The 12,247-nt window shown below is 37.3% G+C and overlaps 1 protein-coding gene across 2 annotated transcripts in view; it reads right to left on the bottom strand.

Annotated features, from left to right (window-relative positions):
• The window catches only part of Tnfsf11 (TNF superfamily member 11), a 33,341-nt gene that overhangs the window by 16,870 nt on the left and 4,224 nt on the right, over positions 1-12,247 (bottom strand). For both annotated transcript variants that reach the window (XM_026380028.2, XM_026380029.1), the window contains exon 2: positions 8,145-8,312. In XM_026380028.2, the coding sequence (XP_026235813.1) occupies positions 8,145-8,312 (168 nt within the window). The remainder of the gene's footprint in view (positions 1-8,144; positions 8,313-12,247) is intronic.

Genomic DNA, 12,247 nt, shown 5'->3' with positions numbered 1-12,247 from the left:
AGCTCAGATTTTTATCCTGACCACAGGGATCCCCTGAAGGGTATTTTAACCAGGAAAGTAAGTGATATGTTCAGATGCATTTTAGAAGTCACTCGGCCTTGGAGAGGGTGGATAAGACAATGAGGACATGGACAGAGAGGTTATTTGCAATGATCTAGGCAAGAAATGATAATGGCCTATATTTACATAAACAGAGTAGAGAGAAGAACATGAATGCTGTGTAAGGAGATAGAATTCACAGGATGGGGAAGGGGAAGTTAGCTAGTAAAAGCATAAGACCACCTTTTGGCTCCTGGTCTGAGTGATGGAGATGACATTACTGACTTATGTCCTTCACCATGGAAGGGGGGAGCAGATAAGCAGCAGCATCGTGGGCATGAGGACAAGGGCTCCAATTCACCAAAACATTGATGAGTATGAGCTTTTGAGGGTATAATTAGTATTTTCACTATTGTCACTGCTACCTCCTAAACCCTAGCATTCTCAAAAGCCAAAGATTGTAGGCTGGGGTAGCACCCCAGGATGTTCCACGAGAATGGAACTTTCCCAGAATGGAACTCTAGATTTCAAAAAGTTCCAGCCACATTATTCATCTGATCACCTCAGATACAGACAGCTCTCTACAAGGCCCAGGGCCACCTTTCCCACACCACGCAGCCTCGGTTCAAGTTCACAGCAGACACTTTATTCACAAATGGCTTGTCTGTCCAGTGGCTCTCACCTCTCCTTAGGATGCTTTGAAGAAGTGACAGGAACACGCCCAGCCCACCAAAACAGAATCTCCAGTGATGGATTCAGGAGCCCTTTTATATCATCATCATTAGTAATATGGACCTCTAGTAAATCTTAAGATTCAGCAAGCTAGAGAAGCATTGCTCTGGGACACCACTTTTTCCCTGATTGCAGAGGTTTTCCCTCTCCTGGGATGAGCCCTGCCTGGCAAAACAATACAATCTGTGAAAGACTCTCAGTCCTATTTACTTCTAGAAGCAGCCCAAGATCTCAGGCCACATAACAAATGCTCCCCTTTCATGCACATCCTTTCAGTTCTATGTTTCTTTAAAGATGTCTACCTGGAATCCTTTTCTTCTTCCCTGGGGTATATGTAGCACAAATATAAGCCCATCTCTGACAATGTCATGCACCAGTTATTTCCCTCTTGCAAACCTCCTAACTCCTGCCTTCTTCCCTGGGTCTCCCCTGAGATTGAACACACTGCCAAAAGCCTATTGTTGGGCAAAAGGCAGTAGATGGCCTTGGTTTTATAGGAAAACTCTGTGGGTCTGACTTCAAATTTCCCATAAAGACAGCTTTTATAAATGCAAAATATGATTGGGGTTGAATTGCAGTTCCCAAAACTGTATGGCAAACAGAGATGAAATCCTATTGGAAAACCACTACATGACTAACATCTTGATTTGGGAACATCAATGCCCCAAAACTCAAGTTTCCTTGTGGGTTTATGAGAAAATTTCTTGGGCACAAGAAATTTTGTATACTTATATGCAAAGGCAAAGAGACAATGAATAGGGTTTAATTTTTCCCCTTGTCTTTCTTTTTGTTAACCAGAAAGCAAATGAGAAATAATGGCTATAAAACAAGTCTATGCATTACGATTTTACAAGCAGATTCAATCTATTTAAATTTTAATTGATTTCTTATTTACTTGAGCTTAAAATTAGGAATGGCTTCTTATAATAATCAAGACTGAAATTCTAAGGGATTCACTCTATATATGGCGAAAACACAATCACTTCATCTATGAACTTTTTGGTTTTAAATTAATGCTCTTGAATTCACAAAACCTAGCAAAAATCGTTAGGTTTATTCAACATCACAAATGTATTTAAATGGATATCCATAAAACTTCCTTAAAAAGATAAAGGCTGTTTAAAAAAGAAAGGAAGGAAGGAGGAAAGGAAGGGAGGGTGGGAAGGAGGGAGAAAGAAAAGGAAATGTTGACTATGGAAACTTTTTATAGACTTGTGTATTCAGAGTTAACTCTTGCTTGTCCATTTTCCTAACTATGCAGGGTTTAGTAAATGTCAGAGTCTCCTCATTCTTCCCTCACACCCATGCTCTCCTTTTCCCTATTAGTTAGAGGCAATCTGCTTCCTCAAGGTTTATGGACAAATGAGCTATCTGCTAGAGACAACATTGTCCAGCCTCCTCTGAAGCAAGGTATGGTCTTAAGAGTAACCTCCAGCCAATAGGATGCTATTAGTAGTAATGTCTCAACTCCTAGGTACCACACTGACTTTTTCTTTAATCTCTTCCCTGTCTGGAGGATAATGAGTAAAAGGAGGGGAATATGGGGGTGTGAAGGATGGTGGAATGAGACAAAAATTATTACCCTTTGTACGTGTAGGATTGCACAAATGGTGTCACGTTGCATTGCATGCAACCAGAGAAATGAAAAGTTGTGCTCCACTTATGTACAATGAGTTGAAATGCATTCTGCTATCATGTACAACTAATTAGAACAAATATTTTTTTTAAATTTCATATTAATGTTATCAAAAAGAAAAATTAAAACCACAGGTTATACAAAAAGAAAGAAAGAGGGGCTGGGGTTGTGGCTCAGTGGTAGAGTGTCTGCCTCACATGTGTGAGGCACTGGGTTTGATCCTCAGTACCACATAAAAATAAATAAATAAAACAAAGGTATTGTGTCTATCAAAATATTAAAAAAAGAAAGGAAGAAATGACAACAAATGGAAATATAAACTTGGACACAGAATGACGGGACATATTGAGGATGGAGAAGCATCCCTACTAATCCTGGGTGGCTTACCTCTGGATTCTTCAGGGGATACTGTGCATTTACATTTGGAATCCTGAAGGAGTTGAGGCCAAATCTATACCACTGATCTCCCCAGGAGTCAAGAAAGAACTGGAGGTAAGAATGACTTGTTCAACAACTATGGCTCCCTGGTCATTCTCTAATAAGTCATTTGTTAGTGGTTCAGAGACCTACACTCTGCGAAATGCCTAAGCGATGACTGATTGGTAGTCATTATCATCATTGGCTTTTCATATTCTGGAGTGCAGTTACAAAGCTTGATAGAACCCTACTTATATAAGAAGCCAGAGTCAAGTTTTTAGTTCCCACTGTAGGCCTGCCTCTACATTGTGAGCAGGCCAAGGAGAGGTGAGCAGACCTGAGAAGAATGTGGATCAAATAACAAGTCCAGCTGGATACAGCATCTAACATAAATTAACCTGTTTTATGACTGTATGAAGCATTACTACCTTGGCCTATGATATTCATAGTTATCAGTTTTAGCTCTGATGAAGCATCGGGTAAGAACCAGGTTTATAACATTCTTGAATGGCTTTATGAGTTGATGAGTTGGTAGAAGTCCTCATTCATTCAAAACTATTCCTTTCTGAAGTTCAATAAGTCATCCATCACTTACCTGTTCTTATTTAAGTTCACTCCTGAAAATACATTACGGACAATGTATCCAAATGTGTGCAAACTGACTAGAGCTGTGTCCTGATGGATCTTGAAGTTTTGTTCCATAGTCACCAAACATTTCTAATGATTTAGCTCCAACCGGGGAAAATATTTTAATGCTCCCAAATATACATAGATATTCACTTAAAATATTAAATAAAAACACTCCTGGATATTATGCACATCACAAAATATTCACCATCTAACACCCATCTTTTAAAAGCTAATACCAAATAATAAATATACTGATAAGTGTTCATGCTTCCTCTCTACCTCCTAGGAGATAATCTTGAATTCATTGGACTTCTCACTTTGGAGAGCAAGGTGATTTGTGTCACCTGTATATTGATCTTCTTCACATCATTCTTTCAAATATTTTTGTTAAAGTTCAGAGAGTTTTTCAGAAACAAGCCAATGTGCAATCAACAACCTGGCACACTAAAGTCAGGCAGAGTCAGGGCCTCACCGGAGGGCACAGAATGTATAGTTAGCACATAAACAGATGGCTCTCCACGGAGACTGGCCAGGAGGTAGGAGGGCCTAGTGCCCTCCTTGCCACGCAGGGCAGTCCTCATTAAGGCCTGAGCTCACCACTCTCCCCACCCCCTCCGTGGCTAGCAGAGGCCAAGGAGGCTGCCAAAACTGAAAACAAGAATCGCTTTACAAATCAGACACCATTATTTATACCAGTGTTTTCTTTATTGTCATAGACTGTTATGACAGACTTTATAAACTGTGGTTGGTAGAATTGGATCACTGAGAGGCTCTCAGAGCTCTGTGCTAAATGGGGGGGAAAAGCCAAGAAAACCCAGCCACAAACAAAAAAAGAGGAAAAAAACTGCATTACTTGTCTGACCAAAGACAGGCTGGGTAAACACCACTTTTTGCACACATATAATGTGATATTGTGCTTATGTCTGGTATTTGTTACCACTGGATGGGTTGGTTGATCTCTCAATAATGATTGCAGCCACACATGTAATTTTGCTTTACGGGTTCACTTGATATCTAAGTTAGAACTAAGAGTAAGTTACAAACCTACTAATAAATGCCTAATACATCATCCTATTTTTAGCAGTGTGAAGAGAAATAAGAAATCTGATTATATTGGCAAGTTGTGCAGAATATCATATTAACCAATAATCCTCATCAAAGGATAATTCATTTGACATATAATTAATTTGGCTAGGATAAGAGAAAAGTAAAACCTTGGATATATATATAAGAAAAGGTGTGGCATCCTGCCTGGAACAGCATGTATACTTAACAGATGCTGGTTGATTTTAATGATAAGATATGGATAGCACTCATCTCTTCCCTGGTCTAGGGAAAAGAAATGGTATCTTATATCCAGTACACATTGGTTTATTATAATTTGCACATTACACCAATATGCATTAGTATATTATAGCAGTTTTTAAAAGGATTGCTGTGTATATTATTATCTATGTGAAAAAGTTAAAATTCAATGGCACAACAAAAACAAATGCGAAATAAATGAAATAAAGTTCTACTCATCCTGTTAGTCTTAATAACCTATTACTATAATTAAAACAATAACAAAAGAAGTTGATTAATTTTGCCTGCCCCCAAATCTTTGTCCTTCTGGTTTTCTGGGTGCTGAATCGCTCATAATTAATGTTACTCATTTGGAATACTGAAACATAACTCCAAAAGCCTCCCAAAATAGTAAAAATTCTGCCATTTTTTGCTTATAAACACCTTTAAGTACAAGTTGGCTTTTTATACTATCTAAGCAGTCACTCAGAAATCTTGAAGGAAATTGATAAGTTCTGATGGGGCAGGTAGTGGAAGAAAATTCCATAAACAACAGAGAATGTTAGAGAGCCATCAGATGGTCTGGATTTGCCTTCCCTTAGGACATGATGAAAGGCTAAAATTTTTTTTAAAAAGTAAACATATTGTTCCAATCCCACTTTTTAATATCTAAACTATGTCCACTTATGAAATACAATTATATACTAAATTATATACACACCAACACCCACATATACAGATACACAATAAGATCTACTCGAAGGTGTTTGTTCTTTTCTATGAATTTGTCTGCTATCCTTTACCCAAGATATACTGCAATAATTACTATGCCTATACATAGTTATGTCTGTATATTATCTAATTCTATTTTAAATGTCTCTGTAGAGTTTTCTAGTTTTATTTATATAGGCTTTGTACGTTTCTTATTACATTTATTTTTAGGGCATTTATTTTACAAATTACCTATGGAATTGTTAATTCGTATTTTCTAATTATTGTTGGAAAATGGGACAACTAGTGATTATTACTTATTCATTCTTATAAACAGATTTGTTTTGTTTTGCCTGTAGCCTTTCAGTTACATTTGAATTTTCCTAAGTACATTATCATGCCACATGCAAAATATGCCTTCTCCTCTCTTCTATTTTCTTATTTTACTGTTTGTTATAATTGCATTTCCTAGCACCTCCAGAAACAATGTTAAATATTGTGGGGACAGTGTGCCTCCTTCTTGTGTTCCTCGATTTAAGATAAATACTCCTAATTTTCATCCTTAGCTAACTTGCAGTTTGAGATATTTCTGAAACATCAAGAATCCATCTAACTGTATTTTCTAATGGAATAGATGCGAAATGTTTTCAGTCACATCTCAGGCTCTAGGAAATAACATATTTTTCTTCTTTGACCTATTGTTAAGATACATTCTTGGATTCTTATAGTAAATGTTCATGGTATCTACTCTTAATATTATTTATTTCCAAAATTATGTTGGCTGGTCTTGAATACTATTTCTTCCATAATAAACTAAAAAGATACTTTTTTAGGAACAAGAGCATCAAGGAAATTAAAAGTTTATCTCTTTGTTTTTAGGAGATAAAATATGGGTTGATATAAACAGAAAATTAAGACACAATAACTTACCTAACTAAAATCATTTGAATAAGGTATTCAGCTTTCAATTAAAGATTATTCCTGCCCGGCATGGTGGCCCACACCTGTAATCCCAGTGGCTCGAGACTGAGACAGGAGGATCTCTAGTTCAGAGCCAGCCTCACCAACTGCGAGGCACTAAGCAACTCAGTTGAGACCAAGTCTCTAAATATAATACAAAACAGGGCTGAGGATGTGGCTCAGTGATTGAGTACCCCTGAGGTCAATCCCCTGTACTCCCCCTGGATAAAAAGAGAGAGATTATTCCTAGTATATGTATATAGCTGTCTGTAGATTGATCACCCAGTATTTGAGAGAGAAGCTTCACAGAGTAAAAAATAAACTAATGACATGAAACATAACAATGAAAATGAATAGATTAGCAGAATTGCTATTGCTGTAGCTCAAAAATTATAAGGTAAGACAAAAAGAACAATGAAATTAAACCAGATTTTATACATCTATTGCATAAAGTTAAGCACTTACTAATTATAATGAAAAACTAATTTTCATAAGCAACATACTTTTTATACATATCAGAATATGTATGTTATTCTAAGATACACATTTTCTACAGTATAATATTCCTGAAATTAAGATACAACTAGAATCTATGATGATCGTGTTCAATTTTTTAATCAATATCTTTTCGTTCTTAGTTAGCATGAAATAAAGAAGAAGCTGAAAGTAGGTGGTATCTTAAATTTGATAAAATCCAAAGCAAACCTAAACTCTACGTGGGTTATAGACATTTACCTCTGTTAGTTAGTTTTACCAAAAACAGCTTCATCTCCCTACCTTTACTCTGATTGATAGATACACTCATAAAAGTATGCTATTGCTGTATATGGATTTTTAAAAAATAAACTACAATTATATTTAGATTTAAAGGTTTTGAGGACTCCAGAATTTACTCTGAGATGATAAGAAATAATCCAGGCAGTTGCAAAATAGAAGTTGGGATGTATAGATGGATGCAGATGTGGTGCCGAAAAGCAATACACATTCTTTTGTTGTTATTGTTGTTGTTTTTCACATAGAAGTCACTATTTGGGTTCTACCCAGTTTTTGGTGGAACCAGTAGGTAAAATAATTCTGAGCTACAGAATTCTTAGGTGGTTTTTTTCTAGGAAATAAAACAGGCAGCTATTATAGTATTTCTCAATTGAAGCTGTTGGTGTAACAGAAACCATTGGTCTTCTCTGTCCCCATCTCTCTTGTTGTCCATCAGTCCCATAAAATGAAGAAACAGACAGAATTTCCATTTGTACCACCACATCATTTTCTGCTGTGCATGCTTATCTCCTCACATGCATGACAACAAAGGCCCAGTTACAATTGCTTTTCATCAGAGCCCCGGATCTCAGATATAGAAGAGGGGATCCTACCATTTCAAAATTAATGTAAAGGAAATAGCTACCAGGAAATCCTGTGAATCTGGGGAATGGTTTCTATCTTCAGGAATTCAAACTAGCAACCACAGGGCACCTTTGTGCTCTTTCCAAGTACAAATTTAAATCCCTCCTCTTAAATAGAAAGGAAAGAAAAGAATTTTGCATGAATGTCTCTGTATGCCATAATTAACCACTACCACTTTGAAAGAATTCTGCTAATCTCTTTAAAACATTCTCTTTAACTCTTTTACAAATCACTAAAATAAAAAGAACAGAGTCAATAGCACTTGGCAAGTTTTTAATATTTGCTAATTGTAGAATCAGCAAGGGCCCTTAACTTATTAACCTCAGTGTGGACTTACCTTTTGCACGGCTCCTTGAAAGGCCTGTTTAATTCTCCTACACGAATCAGGTATTAATTTTGTGTCTTCATTCTCCAAAGTTGTGTCTTGCAAGTCTGCATTTTCGTGGAGTCTCAAAATTCTATAAATGCAGTGAGTGCCATCTTCAGATAGTCTATTTGGATCCATCTGAGCAGGGAGAAAGTAAGGACATTAGGAGGGGTTACTGTTAATTATTCTGCTGTTTAATAAAGTGTGACTTGAGAACAAAAAAGTTCATTCTTGCAAGAGTTTTTATGTCCCCAATGATTAACAGTTAATATAATTACCCTTCAGTTGATGAAAACATTGACTTCTAATTCATTTTGATGAGTAGCTAACTATCATCCACAACCGAAGTGAAGTTGGGTGGTAGATTTTCATAATCAGAAATGTGTGATTCACAGGGAGCTTCTCAAGACTAATAACCTGAAAGTCCTCAGAGGGAGGGCATCAAGGAAATCACCTGTGACCAGTAGAGGTAGAAAAAGGTTTTGTCTCTAAGACATATGCAGCAGGCTAGACGGGATTTTGAAGCATACATAAATCAGGGGAAATTAGCACCATCTCTAATCCCCATACCTGCCTGGTCTTTTGCCTTAATCAATGAATATTTTAATCATCCAAAGGGAGAGAGAAATCTATTTCATAACTCCAAACCAAACCTGAAGCCGTAAGTATAATTCCTCTTTTAGTTGACACTCTCTTCAGTATTTCTCAAATTGGAGTAGTACATCTATCAGAGGGTGTTTGGAAATATATGTGGGATATATTTGGTGTCACATTAGGGTGGGGAGGGCTATATAAGCATCACCTTGGAACAAGGTGTATACTAGGGAATGCTAAAATTTGTGTAATGTAAGGGATTGTACCACCTACATTATTCTCTGGGTTTATTAGTTGATCATTTGGTTAGAACAGGTATCTAGCACCAGCACTTCTTTTTTTTTTTTTTTTTTTTTTTTTTTTTTTTTTTAATTTTGTTTTTTTTTTTTTTTTTTTTTTTATTGGTCGTTCATAACATTACATAGTTCTTAATACATCATATTACACGGTTTGATTCAAGTGGATTATGAACTCCCGCTTTTACCCCGTATACAAATTGCTGTATCACATCAGTTACCCTTCCATTGATTGACATATTGCCTTTCTAGTGTCTGATGTATTCTGCTGTCTGTCCTATTCTCTACTATCCCCCCTCCCCTCCCCTCCCCTCCCCTCCCCTTTTCTCTCTCTACCCCTTCTACTGTAAATCATGTCTTCCATTTGTATTCTCTTGACTTACCCCTCCTTACCTCTTATATGACATTTTGTATAACCCTGAGGATCGCCTTCCATTTCCATGCAATTTCCCTTCTCACTCCCTTTCCCTCCCATCTCTCATCCCTGTTTACTGTACATATTCTTCTCAAGCTCTTCGTCCCTACCCTGTCCTTGTTTACACCCCTTATATCAAAGGAGTCATTTGGTATTTGTTTTTTAAAGATTGACTAGCTTCACTTAGCATAATCTGCTCTAATGCCATCCATTTCCCTCCAAATTCTATAATTTTGTCATTTTTTAATGCAGAGTAATACTCCATAGTGTATAAATGCCACATTTTTTTTATCCATTCATCTATTGAAGGGCATCTAGGCTGGTTCCACAGTCTTGCTATCGTGAATTGAGCTGCTATGAACATCGATGTAGCAGTGTCCCTGTAGCATGCTCTTGTTAGGGCTTTAGGGAATAGACCGAGAAGGGGAATAGCTGGGTCAAATGGTGGTTCCATTCCCAGCTTTCCGAGAAATCTCTATACTGCTTTCCAAATTGGCTGCACCAATTTGCAGTCCCACCAGCAATGAACAAGAGTGCCCTTTTCCCCGCATCCTCTCCAGCACTTATTGTTGTTTGACTTCCGAATGGCTGCCAGTCTTACTGGAGTGAGATGGTATCTTAGGGTAGTTTTGATTTGCATTTCTCTGACTGCTAGCGATGGTGAGCATTTTTTCATGTACTTGTTGATTGATTGTATGTCCTCCTCTGAGAAGTGTCGCACCAGCACTTCTTTAAGCACTGCTATACATTGCCTGTCAGCTCCCGACAGGCAAGCTTCCAGTGGTTTCTGGCAAGGGCTTAGGTAAACTTTTGCAGTGGTTTTAACTGCTAAATAAAGAAAACTGATAATCAGCCATAGATATTTTAATAATAATAGTTTCACTTGTCCTTTCTTTTAAAAAATTCAAGGTACTTTATGTGCATTTGCTTATTAGTAGATACAAACTAGACCCCAAAAAATTTAAAAAAAAAAAAGGAAGAACTGTACAAGTTTACATTAACCAAAGCTCAGTCAGAATTAATACTAAGTCACTCTTTCAGTCAGGTGCCGTGGCGCATGCTTGTAATCCCAGTAACTTGGGAGGCTGAGGTGGAAGGATCGCAAGTTCAAAGCCAGTCTCAGCAATGGCAAGGTTCTAAGCAACTCAGTGAGACCCTGTCTCTAAAGAAAACACAAAAAATATGGCTGGGGATGTAGCCCAGTGGTTGAGTGGAGTCACTCTTTCTCTGATTTAATTAGTTTTTCAAAAGTATATGAAAATATGTACAGGTTTATTAACCACCATCAGAAATAAACTGGAAAGTATTCCATCTATATCTGAAATTCCCCAAAATGAAATGACAGCCTTTTAAAAGTATGCACTCACGAAGGCAAATTTTATTATTCCAGTCTTGCAAATATAAGGATGATCTATAATCAAGAAGTACCACCATAAAGCAAAACTATTTGCAAACTATGTTTATTTCTCCTATTTTCTTTAGAATAATTAATGTGAATCAGAATGTGTGAGTGTTTATAGAAGAACAGCTCCCAATCACATCATTTTTTTCTTTTTAAGGCTCATGTTATGGTTTAGATATGAGGTGTTCCCCAAAAGCTCCTGTGTGAGACAATACAAGACCTTTCAGAGGTGAAATAATTGGGTTATGAGAGCTTTAACCTAATCAGTGCATTAATTCATGTGAATAGATTAACTAGGTGGCTGAAGGAGATTGGTCCCTGAGGGCATGATTTTGGGGCATAGATTGTGTTCTAGTTGAGCAGAATCTCTCTCTGCTTCCTGATTGTCATGTGCTGAGCTTTTTCCCTCTGACATGCCCTCCTGCCATGATGTTATGCCTCCCCTCCAGAACAGAGCAAAATAGTTGGCCATCTATGGACTGAGATCTCTGAATCTGTGAGCCCAAAATAAACTTTTCTTCCTCTAAAGTTGTTATTGTCAGGTCTTTTGGTCACAGCAACACACACACACACACACACACACACACACACACACACACAAAAGCTGACTAAAACTGCTCACTTATGCCTAAAAGTATCCTACAAAATCAGGAAAGCTCGGGCAACCAATATGAAGGGTCACCAAGTTCAGACCTCAGAAAAGAAAGCAGAATCATGCGAAGACCTCAGTTGGCTTAGCACCAGAAAAGTGTGGAGCTGAAGGAACAATGTGTCATTCATAGAGCAATGCCTGGGAACCCTACCATTGGTTAAGCTTGAGTCTTAATGACAAACTAAGCTGTGTAACAGGAGCAGTGGTCCCCTGCATTCTCAGTACTCTCTAAGTGGAGTCCAAGCAGCCCCAGAAACAGGGGATCACCAGAAGCTTGTCAGAAATTCAGAATCTTAGACTCCACTCGGGCACACTACCTATATTAAAATTAGAGAAATGATGTCTTAAAATGTCAAGTACACAAACGTATAGATTTCTGCTCTTAAAATGACATTAAATTTCTCTGGACACTAGTTTTAAAATCAGTATCACTAATTAGTATGAAAATACTGACTCATTAATAATGGTTTGATCATTTGATACAAATAAATAGAATGCAAAGGTCTTCTCCTTTATCTCTTAAGAAAAATGCCTGAGCCCAGATCTTATTCCCAACCTTGGGCCAATTTCATCAAGATCTCTAAAATAGAGTCCAGTTGTTGAATCTTTTCCCCAAGCACTTGGAAAATGTAGTTCAGATCCATTGTTTGCAAATCAAGTATGTTTAAAATCTCAATTGTTTTTCCCCAAAGAAATCTTAATTGCATGTCATAA

Source organism: Urocitellus parryii, chromosome 2, assembly GCF_045843805.1.
Source record: "Urocitellus parryii isolate mUroPar1 chromosome 2, mUroPar1.hap1, whole genome shotgun sequence".
NCBI classification, from domain to species: domain Eukaryota; kingdom Metazoa; phylum Chordata; class Mammalia; order Rodentia; family Sciuridae; genus Urocitellus; species Urocitellus parryii.
The sequence above is the reverse complement of the archived record's forward strand: the minus strand, read 5'-3'. Positions and strand labels throughout refer to the sequence as shown.